This window comes from Podospora pseudopauciseta, chromosome 1 (genome assembly GCF_035222475.1).
Source record: "Podospora pseudopauciseta strain CBS 411.78 chromosome 1, whole genome shotgun sequence".
Lineage (NCBI taxonomy): Eukaryota > Fungi > Ascomycota > Sordariomycetes > Sordariales > Podosporaceae > Podospora > Podospora pseudopauciseta.
The window spans coordinates 5,573,766-5,593,888 of record NC_085892.1 but is presented as its reverse complement, the minus strand read 5'-3'; the positions used below and the strand labels follow the sequence as shown (position 1 = coordinate 5,593,888).

At 53.2% G+C, this 20,123-nt stretch overlaps 9 protein-coding genes and 1 non-coding gene across 10 annotated transcripts; 5 read left to right on the top strand and 5 right to left on the bottom strand.

Moving 5' to 3' along the window:
- Positions 1-775: 775 nt before the first annotated feature.
- On the top strand, positions 776-2,503 carry MET1 (uroporphyrin-III C-methyltransferase; the record flags this gene model as incomplete). Its single annotated transcript, XM_062908113.1, has 1 exon — positions 776-2,503. One exon carries the CDS (start codon positions 776-778, stop codon positions 2,501-2,503), a length of 1,728 nt encoding a protein of 575 aa, XP_062771152.1.
- A 182-nt stretch (positions 2,504-2,685) lies between these two features.
- QC763_0018040 lies at positions 2,686-2,759 on the bottom strand. The gene has a single exon. It is a non-coding gene; the product is annotated as a tRNA-Asn (tRNA).
- A 147-nt stretch (positions 2,760-2,906) lies between these two features.
- SUR7 (Eisosomes component) lies at positions 2,907-5,241 on the top strand. Its single transcript, XM_062908112.1, has 4 exons — positions 2,907-3,106; positions 3,156-4,284; positions 4,341-4,821; positions 4,890-5,241. The coding sequence occupies exons 2-4, from the start codon at positions 4,272-4,274 to the stop codon at positions 5,161-5,163; spliced, it is 768 nt and encodes a 255-aa protein (XP_062771151.1). The 5' UTR covers positions 2,907-3,106; positions 3,156-4,271; the 3' UTR covers positions 5,164-5,241.
- Positions 5,242-5,439: 198 nt separating this feature from the next.
- QC763_115350 (uncharacterized protein) lies at positions 5,440-8,292 on the bottom strand. Its single transcript, XM_062908111.1, has 3 exons — positions 5,840-8,292; positions 5,705-5,783; positions 5,440-5,637 (listed from the first exon to the last, which is right to left on the bottom strand). Exons 1-3 carry the CDS (start codon positions 7,933-7,935, stop codon positions 5,563-5,565), a joined length of 2,250 nt encoding a protein of 749 aa, XP_062771150.1. The 5' UTR covers positions 7,936-8,292; the 3' UTR covers positions 5,440-5,562.
- QC763_115340 (uncharacterized protein) lies at positions 8,186-9,421 on the top strand. The gene is made up of 2 exons (XM_062908110.1): positions 8,186-8,887; positions 8,943-9,421. The coding sequence occupies exons 1-2, from the start codon at positions 8,599-8,601 to the stop codon at positions 9,356-9,358; spliced, it is 705 nt and encodes a 234-aa protein (XP_062771149.1). The 5' UTR covers positions 8,186-8,598; the 3' UTR covers positions 9,359-9,421.
- A 126-nt stretch (positions 9,422-9,547) lies between these two features.
- Positions 9,548-11,890, bottom strand: QC763_115330 (uncharacterized protein; the record flags this gene model as incomplete). Its single annotated transcript, XM_062908109.1, has 3 exons — positions 9,548-10,070; positions 10,130-11,528; positions 11,596-11,890. The coding sequence occupies 3 exons, from the start codon at positions 11,888-11,890 to the stop codon at positions 10,007-10,009; spliced, it is 1,758 nt and encodes a 585-aa protein (XP_062771148.1). The 3' UTR covers positions 9,548-10,006.
- Positions 11,891-12,522: 632 nt separating this feature from the next.
- Positions 12,523-13,783, bottom strand: QC763_115325 (uncharacterized protein; the record flags this gene model as incomplete). Its single annotated transcript, XM_062908108.1, has 3 exons — positions 13,171-13,783; positions 12,929-13,104; positions 12,523-12,843 (listed from the first exon to the last, which is right to left on the bottom strand). The coding sequence occupies exons 1-3, from the start codon at positions 13,328-13,330 to the stop codon at positions 12,523-12,525; spliced, it is 657 nt and encodes a 218-aa protein (XP_062771147.1). The 5' UTR covers positions 13,331-13,783.
- Positions 13,784-14,890: 1,107 nt separating this feature from the next.
- wis1 (MAP kinase kinase Wis1) lies at positions 14,891-17,025 on the top strand (the record flags this gene model as incomplete). The annotated part of the gene is given in 3 exon segments (XM_062908107.1): positions 14,891-15,392; positions 15,405-16,549; positions 16,615-17,025. The coding sequence occupies 3 exon segments, from the start codon at positions 14,891-14,893 to the stop codon at positions 17,023-17,025; spliced, it is 2,058 nt and encodes a 685-aa protein (XP_062771146.1).
- A 581-nt stretch (positions 17,026-17,606) lies between these two features.
- Positions 17,607-18,653, bottom strand: QC763_115310 (uncharacterized protein; the record flags this gene model as incomplete). The annotated part of the gene is made up of 1 exon (XM_062908106.1): positions 17,607-18,653. The coding sequence occupies one exon, from the start codon at positions 18,651-18,653 to the stop codon at positions 17,607-17,609; it is 1,047 nt and encodes a 348-aa protein (XP_062771145.1).
- A 700-nt stretch (positions 18,654-19,353) lies between these two features.
- Positions 19,354-20,019, top strand: QC763_115300 (uncharacterized protein; the record flags this gene model as incomplete). The annotated part of the gene is made up of 1 exon (XM_062908105.1): positions 19,354-20,019. One exon carries the CDS (start codon positions 19,354-19,356, stop codon positions 20,017-20,019), a length of 666 nt encoding a protein of 221 aa, XP_062771144.1.
- Between the last annotated feature and the right edge of the window lie 104 nt (positions 20,020-20,123).

Here is a 20,123-nt window from a genome sequence, read left to right as displayed (position 1 = left end):
CGACGATGCAATTGTTTGGCTTTTCAGCACTGATAACGCACAGCGATGATCTTGAGCTCATCATTGGTTCCCAACTCTGGGAACAAGAGTGAGAGATAGAGCAGGCTGAGGCAACATCTCCGACACCTCTCTCCTTTTCCCCGCGGAGGTGCGTGGAAGTCGGCCCCTAATCGGAGCAAGCGAACGCGGGGTGGCGATAAGGCGATAAGATGGGGGGTATCCCCTGAAATTCGGAACTCGTGAAATGGCGTCAGCGGCCGCTAACCGTGCTAAGAGGCAGCTTCTCCGCCAAAACAGAAAGAATTTATTCGTGTAAGTCGAGAAGCGAGGCCTGTGACTGGCTGGTTTGCCTCTGAGGCTTCGCGTGCTTCATGGGCTTACATAAAGAGTTTGAGCATCCCACGCATGATGGGAAGAGTCACCAGCGGAGATTCGAAAGATATTTGTAGAGTTGCAGCCGGGGACAGCTTGACATTGGACAGGGAGGTGTAATTCTCGGAGGCTTGAACGATTCCTGAGACGGGATACTGGCGATGCTTAAAAAGATATCTCTCGACCCGGCTTTGTTCTTGACCACACCACTGTTTTTCTTTTCTTCTTCTCTTTTGAGTCAAACAAACTCCAACTTTTGCTCCTGAGTTGAAGGCTATACTTGAGTCTCTTATCATCACACGATATTTTCTATATTGTTGTCATCTCAGTTGACAGCCTCACCAGCAGCAGAACTCATCATCCCCGCTGGTGTCAGATCATCAACACCTTCGCAAACTTCACAATGGCCGCCAACCCACCATTACCCTCACCAACACCAATCTCCCTCCTCACAGCCCAACACTCAACAGGCCACACCCACCTCATCATCGGCTCCAACCCCCTCGCTGCCTCCCGAGCAACCCAATCTCTTTCTGCTGGCGCGAAGCCAATCCTCATCTCCCCCCACCCCCCAGAAGAACTTCACTACACCCTCACCCAATGCATCACCTCGGGCCAGCTAACCCACCTCTCCCGTCCCTTTGAGTCAACCGACCTCTTCACCCTCGGCCGCGAAGAAGTCGACAACGTAGTCGACGCAGTCTTCATCACCCTCTCCCCAAAGGACCCCTCAGTCCCTCAAATCTCAACCCTATGCAAAAAGAACCGCATCCCCGTCAACGTCGTCGACTGCCCTTCACTATGCAGTTTTTCTCTTCTCTCCACCCACCTCGACGGTCCTCTGCAAATAGGCGTCACCACCAACGGCCGGGGCTGCAAGCTCGCTTCTAGGATAAGACGAGAAATCGCCGCCAGCCTGCCCCAAGGTCTCGGGAGCGCGGTCGCCAGGTTGGGCGATGTCAGGAGGAGGATCATCGCCGAGGATAAATCCTCTTCTTCTTCTGGGTTGGACTCGGAAGGTCTAGACGACAGCGTCGACCAAACCTCTGATTTCAACAAGCTCGTCCTCGAGGGCAAAGAGAGCGAAGAGGAGCAGAAGACTAGGAGGATGAGGTGGCTGAGCCAAGTGTGCGAGTACTGGCCTCTGAGACGGCTGGCGGCGATAAGTGAGGAGGAGATACTGGAGGGGGTTCTAAACTCGTACCACCAGTTACAGCAACAAAAACCATCACCGACTGGTGGTGATGGGCCAAGAGATAAAATCGGGAGGGTCATCCTCGCGGGAAGCGGGCCGGGGCATCCCGATTTGTTGACGAGGGCGACGTACAAGGCGATTCAATCCGCTGATTTGATCCTGGCCGATAAGCTTGTTCCTGCCGGGGTGTTGGATCTGATTCCCCGCCGGACACCGGTTAGCATCGCGAAGAAGTTTCCCGGGAATGCGGACAGGGCACAGGAGGAGTTCCTTGAGCAGGCTTTGGCTGGGGTGAAGGAGGGAAAGACAGTCCTCAGACTGAAACAAGGGGATCCGTTTATTTATGGACGGGGAGGGGAGGAGGTGCAGTATTTCAGACAGCACGGGCTCGGTGACAGGGTGGTGGTTCTACCTGGGATAACGAGCAGCTTGTCGGCGCCGCTGTTCGCGGGTGTGCCGCCTACGCAGAGGGACGTGGCGGATCAGGTGCTGGTCTGCACCGGGACGGGCAAGAAGGGGAAGGCGCCGGTGCCGCCCGAGTTTGTGGAGAGCAGAACGGTGGTGTTCTTGATGGCGCTGCATAGGATCACTGGGCTGGTTGCTGAGCTGACGGAGTATCTTCCTGAGGAGCAGGAGGCTGCGGAGGTGAAGGGGAGGAGGAAGTTGTGGCCGGTTGATACGCCGTGTGCCGTGATTGAGAGGGCGAGTTGTCCTGATCAGAGGGTTATCAGGACCACGCTGAAGAGGGTGGCGGAGGCGATTGAGCAGGAGGGGAGCAGGCCGCCTGGGTTGTTGGTTGTGGGGAGGGCGTGTGAGGTCTTGTACACACCTGAGAAGGGGAGGTCGTGGCTGGTGGAGGATGGGTTCAAGGGGCTTGACTTGGAATTTGGGAATGATTTGGCGGCTGGTGCGCTCGGTGTTGCTGGGTTGGCATAAACAGGGCCCTGAAGAGAGATGCTTTTGGCCATACTGTAGATATCTGAAGCCACAACTGGCGATACCAAACACACACCAACACATTATTTAACAGCATGAACACCACAAAAATGTAAAACACCATGAACATATTCGTTCTGCCGCCATGAGTAGCAAAAATAACCCTCAAAAGTAAATAACAACTCCTCCGGGAAGGCTCGAACTTCCAACCTCCTGATTAACAGTCAGACGCGCTAGCCAATTGCGCCACAGAGGATGTTGATGTTTTGGTAGGTGGAGTATGGCCTCAAGATAGCGGCATCCTGGCTGAATTTGTGTTACACTCTCTGGACTTCTGTCTTGTTCACCTTCTTCGACGATGCATCAGAGTCCTGTCCACCATTCACTTACACCAGGGCTGAAATCTGAATATCTGAACTGCAGATCGCGAAAAAACCGCGAGTCTTTCTTCCATGTCTCAAGTGACTTCTCAGATCCGCCCCCTCGTCTGTTCTGCTACGGTAGGTCTCACCTAATCCAGCGTCCAGCTCAAAGTCACGCCACGTACTACTTCCAAACCTCATGATAAGACCGATGATGGGATGACAGTTGGAAGCACAAGAAGTGAGATCTCAGGCATTTTGTGGTTTGCAGGCTTTGACAGGCAGCACAGAAGCTTTCAGAATATTCCTTCAAGAAATACGCATCTCGGCGTGGTGCATTCGGAACGCGGTTCCCAATGGGTTTGCAAAAAGATGAGCTGGATCGGATGACGTTGCCCAAGAATTCCTTTTACAAAATCGTGGGGTCCTTTGATCGACGCCAGCTGGTGCGGGGCTTTATCTGTGGGATGTGATTGGTTAGAAACAAAAGTCAAGGGGTGTACCGCTAAGAAAGTTGATGGAGCGCATGCGTCATACCATGCAAAAGAAATCCCCACATCAGCTTCGTCCTTTCATCCCATATCACGAGCAATGTGTGAAAGCTGTCACCAATGCTTTGGCTTTTTGCTGGCAAAGATGATTGACGTGCAGAGCTTGGGCTGATATTAGTCATGGCCGTGAATGCTCACCTGATATCAACTTGCTCTTCTGGCTGTGACGGGAGCAAAAAAGAAGCATGATCCCCACTCCCGCCCCGTTACTCCCATCGTCACTACCAATTGCTTGCTATATCCCACCGGTCTTTCTCCCGGCTGCTCTCATTTTCTCTGTTCACTTACATACCTAACCAATTATCAAACTCACTCATATACATACCTAGAGACCTCCTCTGCTCACACTGTTTGCCGTATCCTTATGCTTTAATCTCTAATCCTGCTCTCACACCTGAGTCGCACACGAGCTTCCTACCTACCAGCTTCACATTCCTCACACCGTCCCTTGCTGCAACCACTTAACACGAAAACCCTCCCCTCAAGGTACGCGACTCTCATTTCTACCCAAAATCCCCACACATATACAACGTTGCGCGCCCATCCATCCGATCACGTATCCGATCCGATCCCATCCCGTGTGGTGCCCATCTCATATCCACCACCAAAAAAGTTGTGACGCAACGGGTTTCCTGACTCGGGGGGGCCTTCTCTTTGTCACTTGTCCCAGTAGTGGTATGTTACCCCTCAAGCTGTTAAGTACAACGTCGACGTTTTGAACCCTACTTTTCTTTCCACTCCTTTGGGTCATTCATTCAAGTCGTGACATATTTCTTCTTTCACCATTCTGACCCGTCAACTCACAGTTCTATCACAACCACCAACCAACACCGGTCACGCCATTAACCATTCAAAATGGCAGCAGGCCGTAAGTCTCCCTTCCCACCACCGCCGCAACAATCATCACTAATTTTCCCCTCCCAGGCCTCATCTCCCTCCTAGCCACCCTCTTCCTCTCCGTCTCCCTCCTTCTTCTTTGGTTCACCCTCCTCTCAGGCATAACCTCCACCTCCCCCCTCCGCCAAACCTACTTCCTCCGCGCCGACACATCCGGCATAACCGGCGCCCGGGGCATATCTCAGTGGACATATTTCCGCATCTGCGGGATAGACAACACCGACTGTGGCCCTGCCCGTCCCGGGCTACCGTTGGGTGATGCCTGGGCTACCGATGCGGACAATGTGCCCCGAGAACTGATTGGGAGTTATGGAGGCGGCACGACGAGCTATCAGTATTGGTACCTGTGGCGATTTGGCTGGGTTTTCTATCTCATCGCCTTGTTCTTTATGACTTGCGCGTTTTTGGGGAGCTGGCTGGCTTGTCTGGGACGGTTGGGGGCTGGGTTGATTGCGACGGTTAGCAGTATGGGGTTGTTGTTTCTGAGTGTGGCTGTGGCGCTGATGACGTGAGTTTTCATTCTTTTGATGATATTGTATGCGCATGAGAGGAAAAGCTAACGGATATTATCTATAGGGCTACTTTTGTCAAGACACGTAACGCGTTTATTGCTGATGGGAGGAATGCCGATTTGGGGGCGTACGGGTTTGGGTTCAGCTGGGGAAGCTGGGCGGCCATGTTTATTGCTACGGTTCTGTACTGCGTTGCTAGGAGGGGGCACGCGAGTGACGGGGTGGGGAGGACGAACAAGAGGTGGTCGGGCAGCACATTTGGCCGTAGGAAGAGCTCGGGGACGGCCGGGTCGAGGAGGAGTTGGGATGGGAGGAGAGTTAAGGATGAGTATGCTTAAGTCTTTCTTTTTTTCTTTTCAGCCGTCGTCGATTTGGGGGAATGAAGAGCGATGAGAAGATATACCATTTTGAGAAGGGAGGGGTGTGGCGGGATATGAAAATGAATGATCAAGTTTGCTATTGGCGAGGAAAGCGATCAGGCGGTTCTTTGGACAGGTGAGAATTCTGTATGATTAGTGTCGGTAGTCTGATAGTGGAAAGAAAAAAAAAGGTTAAAGACACATTGAGGCACCAAAGGTACAAGTGATTGAAACGGGATGAAAACTGTTTTTGCTTGCTGGCCTTTTTTACTGACGCTCATCATATCTTATCTATCATCTAACAAGATAGGTAGACGTGTGCCAAATCTTCAAATCTGCAAATCATCCCTTCATCTTATCGTAAACTGAGCAGCTTTTTTATTCTGAGCCAGCAGCCGGTGTGGCATCTGGATCTTCAAAGAGCACAAGTACTGTACCGGCCTTGCAGATATCCTATCGACAAATATTAGCATGAGCTTGTTCATGATACCAGAGAGGGACAGGGGTATGTATGACTTACGCCTTCCTTATGCGCCAGCTTCTTGACTGTGCCCTTCTGTGGTGATCGAATAACAGTCTCCATCTTCATGGACTCGATGCTATCCACTCTTGTATCAGCCAACCGATCGCAACTCAAAAGAATCAGAAGACTTACACAACCAACGGAGCACCCTTTTCAACCTCTTGTCCTTCCGAGACCTCGTTCCTCAAAATCTTGCAAGGCATAGGCGCCACCACGCTCGCGGCAGCCTCCTTCAGACCAAGCGCCTTCTCGAACCATCCCGGCTGCACAAGAGTAAGCTCCGTCTTTTCACCGAGCTGGAAGACGGCCAACTTCTCCGGGGCGCCGGGGTCCTGAACAAGTGTTGTTTCGACACGAGCCCGAGGGAAGAAGGTTGTCAGTTGTGACTTGTGCGAAGCAGCCACCGCCGACCCGGGTTCGGAGATGATATTCTCGTAGACAACTGGCGAAGCGGTTGAGGCGTCTGTGCTTCTGGAAACAGAAACGTTGTAAAGGGAGTGCCCCCGCTGGGTAACTTCCACTTGGACAACTTCAGGAGCCTCATCTGTGGTTTCGGCAGCTGCGTCGTCTCGCTTGACCTGGAAGGCGAATTTCCTCGACCCTTGAGCGGCAGCTTCGCCGAACCCAAGGGTCTCACCGTGAGGTCCTGATATTGTCTTTTTGGTTTGGGAGGTAAGCAGGCCGAGAGCGGTCTGGGCGAAGACCTCGTCTGAGACGTGTTTCCGCTCAAAGAGTTCCTCTTTCCACTTCTCGATGAAGCCTGTCTCGACGTCACCTTCCACAAATGCCTGGCTTCGGCAGAGACGCTTGAGAAACTCAATGTTTGTGCTCAGACCGACGACCTCGTATTCCTGCAAAGCAAGCTCGAGCTTGCGGATGGCAGTCTCTCGATCGCGGCCGCGGACAATCAGCTTGGCAATCATACCGTCGTATGCCTCGGAAACGGTGTCACCCTCGACGAAACCAGCATCAATTCTGATATCCTCGCTGACCTTGGGCGTAATCAGGTGAACCAGCTTGCCGGAGTCGGGGAAGAAGCCCTTGTCGGGGTTCTCGGCGTAGATACGGGCCTCGATAGCCGCACCACGCTCATGGATCCGCGCCTCGATCTCGTCCTGGGTCAAGGGAAGTCTCTCGCCAGCAGCAACCCGGAACTGCCACTCGACGAGATCTGTGCCGGTGACCATCTCACTGACAGGGTGCTCGACCTGCAACCTCGTGTTCATCTCCATGAAATAAAACTTCCCAGTATCTTTGTCGAGAATAAACTCAACCGTTCCCGCCCCAACATAGTCCACCGCCAACGCCGCCTTCCTTGCCTTATCCCACAAATCATGCCTCGTCGCATCATCCAACACCGGCGCCGGGCTCTCCTCCAAAATCTTCTGATGTCTCCTCTGCACACTGCAATCTCTCTCGCCCAGCGCCACGCAGTTCCCATACCTATCCGCAAACACCTGCACCTCCACATGCCTCGGCCTCACGATATACTTCTCCACAAGCATCACCTCGCCACCGTCCCCAAAACTCGCCCTCGCCTCCTGCCTAGCACTGGCAATCTGCGCCTCAAACTCCTCATCCCTGAGGACAATTCTCATGCCCTTTCCACCACCACCCTTGACACTCTTCAACAGCACCGGGTACCCAATCTCCCTCGCGTGTCCCCTCAGCTCCTCTACGCTCTGTTCCGGCCCATGATACCCCGGAACACAAGGCACACCAGCCGCATTCATGATAATCTTACTCCTCGCCTTATCACCCATATCCAACATGGCCTTTGGCGGCGGCCCAACAAACACTATCCCCGCATCCTCACACGCCTGGGCAAAAGTGGGGTTCTCACTTAGGAAGCCGTAACCAGGGTGAAGAGCCTCGATGCCGTGCTTCTTGGCCAACTCGATAATCTGCGGCCCGTTGAGGTAGCCCTTTGTGTTTGGCCCCAAGGCAAGGGAGTTGGGAGTGCACTTGGCGTGCTGGGAGGAGGCGTCGATGTCGGTGTAGAGGGTTGTGGTGCGGATGCCCATGGAAGAGGCGGTGCGGGCGATGCGGAGGGCGATTTCGCCGCGGTTGGCGATGAGGAGGGACTTAATGGGTGTGATGCTTGTCACGTCGTTGGAGGCCGAGGGGTGGGTTGATATTGGTGCAGAAAAGATTCTGGGAGGAGCTGGGAGGGAGGTTGGTGGGCGTATCGCCCGGAGACGGTGGGAGTTGCGTTTGAGGGAGCGCATGATCAGATTCAAGGGGACAAGAAGATATGCGCAAGGAGTTTCAATGGATGGGTTTGGGTATCACTTAGTTTGGGAAGGAGAGAAAAAAGGAAGATTGCAATGACATTCCTGCCGACTTTGTGGAAGGGAGGTGATAGTCCCGAGGTCAACTGGATGCAGGGCCGAAGGTAGCCGTTCCCCTCCCCTTGCCAGCCAAGCCCCTGATCGCTGCGGCTTTGCGCTCGTGACCTGGGCTAGTTAATCTGAATTGGGAATGTGGTTGTGAATTGCTGCTATTTGTCCAGTTGGTCTAGATAACCTCTATTAATTTTCGCTGTTTGCTGCTGTTTTGCTGGGAGCTCCAGCAACGAACTGAAGTCAAGTCTGGAAAACGGCTTCCCCAAATGCCCCAGATAGAACAACGTCATCACTGCAACGCAGTGACCAGGGGTCTGGGCCTTTCCCCCGCATTAGTCATCCCCAGCTGGGGTATCCAGGCCGTTGGAGCTTGCTCACCCCACCCATTTCGACAACGGAAGATCTTGACACATCCAAGGACACCATTGACCGTGGGCAATTTCTGTATAAGCTGATACTTGGCTCTCGCAACTCACCAGCCTTACAGGCTCTTCAGTGTAATCACAGGCCCCATCAAATACAAACCATCTCTATACTCGATCGACAATGGAACAGCAAATACCCCTCTCCCACGAAGCCTCGGCCGGCGACACCAACATGCGCATCACCAACTCCCTCCCAACAGAAGTAGTCCAATGCCTCGAAAACGCCCGCTTCCTCCACCTGGCCACCTGCCACGACAACGTCCCCCACGTCTCCCTCATGAACTACACCTACCTCCCCTCCTCCCCATACGGCAACAACCTCCCCGAAATCGTCATGACCACCAACCCCGCCTCCAAAAAGATGAACAACCTCGCCGCCAACCCCAACGTTTCCCTCCTCGTCCATGACTGTAAGCCTTCCCTCTCCCCTTCTTTTCCCCTATTTTGCTAACCTTGTCTCGAAAGGGGTATCCCACCGCCCAACCACAACCTCCCAATCCCGCCGCCTCTCCAACGGCCACTCCCCCGCCCGCGCCGATCCCCCCTCCTCCCTCGCAGCCCTCCTCTTCAATCTCAACACCTCGGCCGTCTCCTCCATCAGCGCGACCATAAACGGGTCCGCTCGCCTGGTGGAGCGCGGCAGCGAGGAGGAGAAGTACTACCAGAATATCCACCTGGCCAATAACACTTTTGATTCCGCCGCTGGCCCGGCCGAGGAGAGCACAGCGAGGGAAGACGACGAGCGGGCGAGGTTACATGATGCGAGGGTGATTGTGGTGGGGATAAAGGACGTCAGGATTGCGGATTGGAAGGGCGCGGTAAGGGATTGGGTGATTTCGGGCGAGGGGGAGGAGAATAGGGGGCAGGTTAATGGGATTTGAAAGTTGGGTAGCTTTGTAAAAGTGATAAACTTGGGGAATAGCAAGTGAGCGTAATTTGGATTCTAACGCTAGTATCAACTCCCTGTACGGCGCCCACAAGACAACATGAACAATGCTTTTACTCGAGTCTAGCAACTCAGGGGTAGTAAACACTTATAACACTGTGAAGTTGCAACACCACTGAATCCATTTCACCGAGCTGAAGATCATAATTTTTCATAATATTCATCGCCTTTGCTTTCCATCCCCATGATGCTAACCGCTCTTTGCTTGGCTGCTAATCATACAAACGTTAACGCATGCCTATTGTTACATAAAAAATGAGAAACCACCAAAAAGGGGGATATCAATAACCCAGACCAATAAAAACATCCAGTCCCAAACCAGATGGGGAACCCAAGGTTCATCCGAACCCTTTCCTTCTCCACGCATTTGTATTAGACCGCCGCTATTACCCACCTACCAACCGTACCAATTCTATTGCTAGCGTTGCTTGAACAACGGATGGACCAACCCAGACGAAAAGAAAAAAGTCGAAACGACTGCCATGCCTACGGCCACCACCTCCGTTGCAAACTTTTCCTCCTACGGATCTGTCTATAATGTTAAGAAAAGAAAAGGAGCTATTCGGAATAAAAGTGACCACGTTCACGCAGCCCACTCCAAAACCTCCAACGCACACATCACCAGGACGAGTGTCGAAGGCAGGATCCTACAGCACGGTGTTAGCATCAAACCACCACACAGTCACAACCAGAGGGGGAAACAAACCAAATAACATAACTCTGAAACAGAATCCTCCCCATAACCCCCTCATAAACCCCATTGATCTGGCAAATCTGCGCCAACTGCAACGCGGACGGCGCCCCCGTCAAAAGGAAGCACACCACCACAAAGATCGGGTCGTCCAAGATGCTGACGGGCACATATTTGGCAAACAGGGCCAGAATAGGCGCCATAATCAACGTCGGCAGCAGCATCCTGCTGATCAAACTGGCAACCAGCAGCTTCTTGCCGATCTCCTTCTCCTCGGGGTCAACAGTCTCATGGTTTTGCGTATTCCGAGCCAGGTTTGCACCCAAGACAACCAGGATCAAAGGAACGGCAACACCGGCCGATGACCGGAGGGCAGCCGTGACCGACGTCTTCACAAAGGTGTCGTCCTTAAAGAACAACTCTTGAAGGTCTTTGATCGACGCAACCAGGATGGCGAGGAGCATGGCCCAGAGAGGAGGGTTCATGAATTCCCAAAGGAAGTTGTAGACGCGTTGGCAGACGGAGTAGATGCCTGAGAGAAGTGTCTGGACGGGACGGGGGAGCGAATGGTACGTCTTGCGGGAGATGTCGCAGATGTAGTTGGTCACCCGGGCTTGGTATTTCCTCGTGGCCCGGCCGATGCGCACAGGAAGACCCTTGACACCTTTAGGAGTCTCAACCTCATCGTTGTTACGAATTCGAGGAAAGGACAAAATCCGGTTAAGATCTTCTTCGTTGCCTTCGAGCTGGTTAAGAGTGCCGTTGGCACCATCAACACAGTTGCCGGTGGGTTTCTTCCAGGCATCGTGGCCCTCATCATCCGACTCGTGAGGTGAGTGTCTCGAGGATCCAGCAACAGGTGTTCGACCGGCAGGTTCGTAAACTGCCGAATCATCCGTATGAGTTGGGCTAGAAGGCCGTTCGATGCCTACGGTGTCTGGGTGAACACCCACGAGAAGACCCTGTGTCTCTGATGATCCATCGGGCGAAAGCGCGCCGTATCTACCCTCCTCGACAGTCTCATCGGCATATTCGTCATACTTGTCCTTTGGCGCCAAAAGAACATGGTAACCCCAACTCCATCTGACTAGCTGCCCGAGTTGCTGGAAAATCATGAGGTACAAGATACCTCTTGCGGCAACCTCCTCATCATTATCATCTTTTATCCTGTCCCAGTGAAGACCCTTAAGTGTCTGCGAAAGAGAAATAACCAGAGAAATCGGCAGCGAGTTTGAGTTGCCGAACACGCCCATGGCGGTGACAAAGTTGGAGGCGCGACGGTTGAAGCCAAAGCATTTTCCCACCACACGAGAGACAAAATACGAGACTAGTGTTTGAATAACAAAGATGATGGGGATGACGCCGAGTTCGACGAGCTTCTCGGCATTTAATTGGGAGGCGAGCTTGGTGAAGACTACACATCAGTTAGTATCACACTCTCATTCACTGACCGTTTTGGAACAGATTGTTGGATGACATACTCAGGCATGGCGTGAATAGCATAACATTGAGGTTGGCTAGAAACTTTTGCTTGTCGGCATCAAAGTGACCTAGCCGCGCGATGACGTATCCTGGCAAACTGACGCAGACAACTTCGAGGACGGCGCCGAAAACGAGAAGGACTAGGTGGTCGAGTGGTGGATGCGAGTCGTGGGACGATGTGAGAATAGCAAGCGGCGAGGAGCCTGTTAGTGTTATTTGATTGTCCCACGGCTCGCCAGCAGCCATCATGGCCGAGCGCAACGCCGTGGGCGCCCGAAGTTCAAGAAAACCCATCAAAATAATTGGTCGCCTTGATTCGATACTCGGAGGTGATTGTTGATGAAGACGGAGAAAGGAGAACGGCAGAGGAGAATGGCCGTTAGAAGGTACGGAACGGCGGATGTAAAGCTATGGGAGGTTGTGGGTACGCGTGTGTGCCGAGTAATTAATGTATGGGTGTGGTAGCTGATATGCGCCTGTGCAGATCGGTGTCGGCTTTGATGGAAATGTCGGCCAGACGACTCCGTTGGTAGGATAGTGAAACGGTAGGCCGCAATATTGGAGATGGAAAACTACCAAAAGATCAAAGGAGGAGAGCTGTGATGAGAGCCAACGTGTAGTAGAGGAGTTTTCAATAAGGACGGAATTGGGCTACCACTATGATAAGAAACCTGGTCGGCCTGCCCTGGTCCTTTGAAATGACGAGCCTGGCGTGCCTGGTCTGACCTCAGTTGGGGGCCCATCGACCACCTTCGATAAGAAAAAAAGCTACTCGTTAATTGTTAGGAACAACCTCCTTTGTTTCAACAGCCGACCAATGATATCATGGTTTCCCTACTTCTCTCAGATGTGTTCCCAGGTTCCGGCTAACAGTGGATAACCGGCGCTGAGTGGGCCGGCGCTGGTTACTCCGTGCCAAGGTCTTGTTAATCGCAAGCCAAGGACGCTGCGGCTGCTGGAGGGCGCCTGAAGAAGCAGCTGTGCCCCCGCGCAACGCACCACCCAAAGGCTATGACGTTAGGTAGAGAGGTGTGAAGCTTCTCTTGGCATCGTGCTCCTTCCCTACGCTGCGGTTGTGCTCTCTGAAGCTTCCAGGTTCGCGATAATGACAGGAAACGTGTTCGACCCTCAGCCTCTCGTTGGCTGCTTTCAGCTAGACCAATTGGCCCCCAGGGCTGGCACAGCATCGCCAAGGAAGACGTTGCCAGAGCAGGTGCGGTTGTGGAGCACTGAGTGATTTCAAGGTTCTAGGATCGTGGAGAGGAAAGCTTAATCGGAGTGTCGGAGTGTCAGAAGAATCTGTCATGTTTTGATTTTCCTGTGCTTTCGTACCTTCGGCAACGGCCGCGAAGGCAGATTGGACCACGACGGCTTCTGCGGATGGCTTTGACGACATCGAGCAACACCAATGCCCACAGCAGCAGAATAATTCGCCCAGGGATATGGTCCATGACGCACTTTGATGGGACTGTATCCATTTGGAGCACTCGCTGACACAACCGTGCTTCCTTCAAAACATAAACTGCGTCAGCATATTGAAGCCCTCAGGAAAATGTCGTCAGGAAAGTAGGTACCGTCATGGACACCAATTTTTGTGTCTTGAGTCATTTGTATTATCTCGACTATTAGAGTGTTTCGCCAGTCGGTGCGAAGGAGCCTAGATGCATCGATTATCTCCCAGCAATGCATATGCATCACAAGCAGTCGACATGCATAGTATCTGCAAGGGATCATGGACTTTCCACACCTTTGGATTCAATTGATGATCAAGGTGATTATGGATGCTGTTGCTGTCCAACACATCAGGTATCGACAGGAGCGACCACATAACAACGAGGCGCTCTCGCCACTCCTATCTGAAGGCGTTCAGCAACGAGGACACCTCATTGGCAGGCCTAGCGGGTGGGGAGAGAACAATGAAGCAGATTGCGGGTGATGCGGTAGCACCTCCCGCACCGCACCATCACAAGCCATATTCGAACAGGCGACTTGAAGGCGAACTTTTTACGTGTCGCTTCAATTAGTTTTGGGTATAGTGCGAGAGTGCCTGAGGCGCAGAGTCCTTTGGGCTTTGGTCAAACACCTCTCTGGCAGCAAGATCGACGACATTTCGACCGGGTTTGGCAATGCGATTCTAGACTCAATCACACATGTTCGCCTTTATGCATGCTGTGGCTCGTTTCAGACCGACGCAAGGAGAATACCATCTTGATTTCTGTGCTCCTTTGCAGACCCTCGTGATGGTCTTTCAGGCAGGGACCGCCAGTTTGAGCTTGGTGTGGCTTGTACAGATGAAGATCTTCTTGCCTTGGGCTTCCTTGGCTGTAACCGCCTTGTCAACGTCGGTGGCCGGCCACGTTATCTGATGCAATTCACCAGCCACACCTCGACGTCATAGCTTGCCTTTCCATCAGAGGTCACATATCCCCTGTTTTTTTTTCCTTTTCTGATTTGATGCCGCTCCAGCATTCAGGGCATTTGACGAAGCTGCACAGTGACGGGGACGGACAGGCGACGCTTGTCCCAGACCAAGTTGCAATTTCTCGTATACCGCCTCTTGAAATCCACACTAGAGCACTAGAGCTTGACGTCCTTCTTCTTCTGCGCAAACAGGCGAAGAAGATGGAGCCGGCCATTCCATGGTTTTTGGAGCTGGCCAGTGCCCGGATTTGCCAGCGGCGGGGCTCTGGAGGTCGCTGAGCTTGGATTCTTGGCAGCGAACCAAAAGTCAAACAACACAGCGGGGACCAAGGAGGGGCACTCTCCGCGGAGCAAATCGCCCTGCCCAGCCAGACACAACGCCCCTCAAAACTTTCCATCAGTCCCGCCAAAAAGATACCTGCCACTCCTAACATCACACCCGGAACTCGGTTTCAAGCGACTCGCAGGTCACTAGCAATTCATTCACAATCCTCAGTGCGCGGCCTCGCTGCGGAGACACACACCTGCAGCCCTTGTGCCTATCAGTGGCCAATCGCTTTGCTGCCCAAGGTACCGAGGACCTATAACTGCTTGGCTTGGTCATTGGCACCACCAGGCCAGCACTACCTGAGTGGGCATTTCAAGATCTCGATCCCACTTCCCCATCGCCCGCCCACGCCTGTCCTCCCTCATATCAACAATTCCTCTCTTTCTCCGGTTCCTAGTGCAACCTCAACCACACATTTCAACCTTGACTCCCTGAGCTTCACCCTCAACCAGCATATACCCCGCCACCTACAGTAGCCCAATGCTCGGTACCTGGTAGACTGCTTCATCATCGCAATCAACACCCACCACACCGAACCTGCCACCATGGCGGACGACAACCCCCGATCGGACCCGGTGACTCCAGACGAGTTTGCCATGAGTAGTCCGACCTCACCCGCTTCCATTGACGAGTCCTCGGAAGCCAGCACACCTCTTGATCCCCCCAGTTCGAGTTCTGATGCCCAGCCGGGCTTTGGATCGCCTTCCAGCGACCCACCCCGCCGTGTACCCTCTCTCAGAACGGTTTCCGATCCTCAGGGCAGCGCGCACATGAACCCGACCTCGAGTGTCGCTGGCATTCTCAACAATGCTAGGAGACCGCCACCAAGTGCCAACAGCCTGCCCATGGACATCATGGCAAGAGCACGCGCATTACAAGAGCAACGCATGGGTATGGCCCGGGCCAATGCTGGCGCTTCCCCTATGGGCGGCATGAGTCTGAACATGGGAGGCATGGGAGGGTCAATATCAGGAGGGCCGATGGGAGCGCAGATGGGAGGGCCGATGGGGGGACCGATGGGAGGACCGATGGGAGGACCGATGTCGGGTGGCTTATCAGGCGGGCTCAAGCTCCCCGGTGGCATGGCCCGACCCTTACCCCCTGGCTTTGCCAAGTCAGCTCCGGCTGTGCCGGGGACTGGTCCAAGGAAGCCTCTAAGCTTGAGCGAGAGGAGGGCCTTGAAGATGGGGAATATATCAGAGTCAGGGACCCCTTCGCCAGCCGGTACACCCAAGCTGTCGGATATGAACCAGGGTGACGGGCCAAAACGGCCGTCTTTGAACGGAGAAAAGCACAGCTCGAAGCTTATGGACTTCAAGAATTACATCGACGCGGATAAGGGTTGGATCACCTTCGAAGGGGCGGCGACGATTACCCGCACGGGTGTCAACTTCGCCGGCGGGCAGACCTTTTCCATCTCTTTGGACGAAATCGACGTCATGGATGAACTCGGCAAGGGCAACTACGGCACTGTGTACAAGGTGCGCCATGCCCGACCAAAAGCACCACGCTTTGGGCAAGGCTTGTCCCATTTCAAGCCGCTTTCCCGCCAATCCTCTCTGTCCGAGGAGGACGCCTCCGCCGAGTCGCCATTAAGTCCAACCTCAAATAGCGGGCGGACCACCTCTGGTGTTGTCATGGCTATGAAAGAGATCCGACTCGAGCTGGACGAAGCCAAGTTTACGACCATTCTCAAGGAGCTGGTTATTCTCCACGAGTGTGTTTCCCCGTACATCATCGATTTCTATGGTGCCTTCTACCAAGAAGGTGCCGTCTATATGTGTATCGAATATATGGACGGTGGCAGTATCGACAAGATATATGCTGGCGGTATTCCCGAGAATGTCCTACGGAAAATTACCTATGCCACGATTATGGGTCTCAAAAGCCTCAAGGACGACCACAACATCATCCATCGCGACGTCAAGCCTACAAATATTCTAGTCAACACCAACGGACAAGTCAAAATTTGCGATTTTGGTGTCTCGGGCAACCTTGTGGCAAGTATCGCCAAGACCAACATTGGCTGCCAGAGCTACATGGCTCCGGAACGTATCAGCGGAGGCGCGATGGCTGGTGCTGCGGATGGCTCGTACAATGTCCAGAGTGATATCTGGAGCTTGGGCTTGACCATTATCGAATGTGCCATGGGAAGATACCCCTATCCGCCCGAGATCTCGAGCACCATCTTCAGCCAGCTCAGTGTAAGTTATTGATCGAACCCCAAGCTATTCTGGTGCCAGCATCTGACACTAACATCCTAACTCAGGCCATTGTGGAGGGAGATCCGCCAGACCTCCCCGACGAGGGCTATTCCGCCTCTGCCAAAGACTTTGTCCGCTGTTGTCTCAACAAGATTCCTGCCAAACGTCACACCTACCCCATGCTCCTCCAACATCCCTGGATCAAGGCCCTCGGCAAGCCCGAGACCATCACAGAGGACGCCGAAGCCGAAGATGCGGCCGCGGATGACGAACTGGCGGACGCAGCGGGTGCGATGAGCATTGCCACCCCCTCAGGTCACATAGGACAAGGGGACTATGAGGTGGCCGAGTGGGTGAATAGTGTTTTGGACCGCAAGAAGAACGGGCTGCTGGGTGATTTGGCAAACAAGCCGGCTTTGCACACTGCACCGCTTGATGCGGTGAGTCCTGCGGGCAGTCCAATGACTGGCGCTTGAGTCGGGTTATTCAGTGCGAGTAACAAACAGCCCCCTTTTTTTCGGTTCGATTGTACTTTTTATCTTGTCTTCACTTCCCTTCTCTTTTTCTCTGTGAGAGATTCAATTTTTTTGCTGGAGGAAAGCTTTTTACCCTTGCATAACACTATTGTTGGGCATTATTTGTTACCACTTCAAAGTCAAAGAAAGGGGGAGCGGCAATGGTTCTTGATCTTTGGTTCTGGGAGTGTGGGGATGACTGGAGTTTTTTTTCTTTTTCTTGCGTGTGTGTATGGAAAGCATGGAAGCTGGTTTCTTGAGGGGAAGGGGAAATAGAAATGATCAGAGCATATACGGAGAGAATTTCTATTTTCTATATTTTCATACCTTTTCTTTCTCTGTCTTTGAATGTCTGTCTGAATGTGTTTACAAGATTGATGGTACATTCTTGTGCGTGGATTTGATATATGTATGATTAGTTTTGTTTGTTGAGAGTAGTGTTGAAGAAGAAATAGATGTTGATAGGATGATTGCACACGATACATTTGGAACTAGGGAAGTACTCTCGATTTATCTTTCACTGTTGCTGCATATACTGTTTCCTATCGTTGTTGCGACTCTGTCTTCTCCCCTCGCCAGGCCCTCCCGAGAGTTTTTGATCTTTTGGCCTCGAACCGCCTCGTCCTCACCACATTGTACGCCCACAGAACAGCCGACAAACCGACGAGCATAGCGAGAGCAAAGAGCGGAACGACCAATGAAAATATAGTGAAGCCGTACGACGCGTCCTGGAAAGCGTCGCTCTCGGCCAGCCGGGTCGTCGAAAGACCGACCTGGGCGGCAGACAGGACGAGGACGATGTAAGCTATGACGGTGATGATCCAGGCCGAGTTGTCGCGGTAGAAAGCCCCGTAGGAATTCCAGGTGGCTACGAACCCGGTGGAGAGGGGACCCTGGAGGGCGAAGAAGATGAGGTTCAGCCTGTTGAGCCTCAGCTCGCCGTAGATGAATCGGGGGTTGACGTGGGCGTACAAACGGTTGGCACCGTCGCCGGCGAGGACTTCACGGACTAGCTGGCGCCATTGGGGCCAGGTGATTTCTGATGGGATGAGGCGTTTGTCCTTGGCGATGAGGAAGTCGTTTTCGTAGGCTATGAGGGCGATGTAGGAGAGGAGGAATCCGAGGGCGCAGCTTTTAAGGCGGGGGTGGGGGCAAGGGGGTGGGCCAGCTTCTAGGGGTTGTCGGGGGAGGCATTGGGAGCAGGAGAGGTAGCTGGTCCAGAAGTGTGGGTTTAGAAGGTAGCGCGGTAAGGGCTTGAGGTAGATCCGGCCTGAGCCCCAGACTAGGTGGACTTCCATTCGTTCGATGACGGTGATCTCTCGCCCTAGGGCTAGCTGGTAGTGGAGAGGGCGAGGCGGGACGGGCCGCCCTGCAAGCCACAGTAGGTGGATGATTCCATGCAGCCTCTTGACGTTTATCTCCTGGGCGATGAGGTCTAACTCGGGGGTAGCTGGGGCCCGCAAGTCGTCGGGATCAGCCCGATACGAGGCAGGAAACTGGTCAAGAAGCCTGTTCCCGTCGTCTTGAACGTTTTCCTGATTTGTCTCTAGAATATTGCACGTAAAGGGCGATGCTGGTAAGGGCGCCATGGCTGCGACTCTTTGCTGCGGCTCTGGTTTGAAGTTGTAAGATTTAAGTGTTAAGTGAACATCCCATCGTCGCTCACCTTGGTGTGTGAGCTGTGATGGCAGAGATCAGGGTCAAGGGTTGGTCATGGAGGATACGATATGAACTGCGAATGAAGTTGAAGTTTAGCAAAACAATGTGTAGCTGACGATGTATATGAGTTGGGGAACGGGCTGTCCGCGTCTTCAGAAAGATGAGCGGCTGCCAGCCCAGCATCCATGCTGCTTACTCCGTACCTCACCTTCCTACCTAAGCGCCAGCCTTTTTCAGGCACTCAGCTGGCTTGGCGCAAACGTGGAGAAACATCAATGCTACACTGAGAAAAAGGGTGAAGTCGTGCGGCACATAACGCTTAGGGGCTGCAAGTTAATTATATCACTCGTGTTACCATGTTAGGTTGTCAGGCACTGCTTCAATGCCTAGCCTTGTTCGGTGATGGTGGATGACTGTATCGTGTATTGACTGGTCATACTAAGGTAAGCCCACCTCGGGTTGATAAAGGGTGACCTATCCCGCTCCTCCGAGCTTTCCTACTCCAATTCAGTACAGATCAAAGATGGGATAGGCAGAATATCTCACACTATTTCGTCAAGTCCCACGTCTAATATCACCTTCAACCTATCCCGGCAGACACAAGCTGCACCACACAACCCATCAAAAATCATGGCATCCTCAGCAACTCCGGCCACACCAACACTGCCCAAGTCAAGCTCCCCCTACATCATAGACAAGAAGCCAATCGCCTGTGGCAAGTACCAAGGCCTCGGTGTTCTCACTTACATCGACCCAAGAGACAAAGACGAAGTGATCCGAGAACGGGACTTTGTCTTCCTCCGCAATTACCCTGACCTGCATCAGCCAGTCGGGATGCTGGTCCCCAACATCTACAGAGACTCCCGGGGCAGGTGGTGCACTATCCTGGTTCAGCAGTTCCGCCCCCAATACGAAGCCGACACGATCGAGTTCCCAGCTGGCTTTGTAGGCCGCCGCAGGGCCGAGACGGCCGAGCAGGCTGCTGTGAGGGAGCTGGAAGAGGAAACTACCAAGACAGGCTTGGTGATTGGGCCAGCGAGCCCTCCGTTGACCTCGGAGCCGGTGCCTATTGCTGCGAAGCTCAGCGCAGTTTTTGTTTGTGCGAGAGATAAAGATGGGGAGGAAGAGGGGCAGCAGAGGTTGGATAAGGGAGAGTTTACGGTTGAGTGGGAGGTGCCATTGAGGGAGTTGGAGACCAAGCTCAATGAGCTGAGAGATCAACACGACGTTGTTGTTGATCCAAGGGTCTGGATGTTTGCTATGGGAATTCGTTATGCACAGGAGCTCGAATTGTAGGGTATTGCGTGGTTAATGGGCCGATTTTACCGTTACTGTATTGCACTTCGGAGGGATCTAGGGTCATGAAGCTTGTTCTTTGGTAGCTACTCCTGGGGACAGCC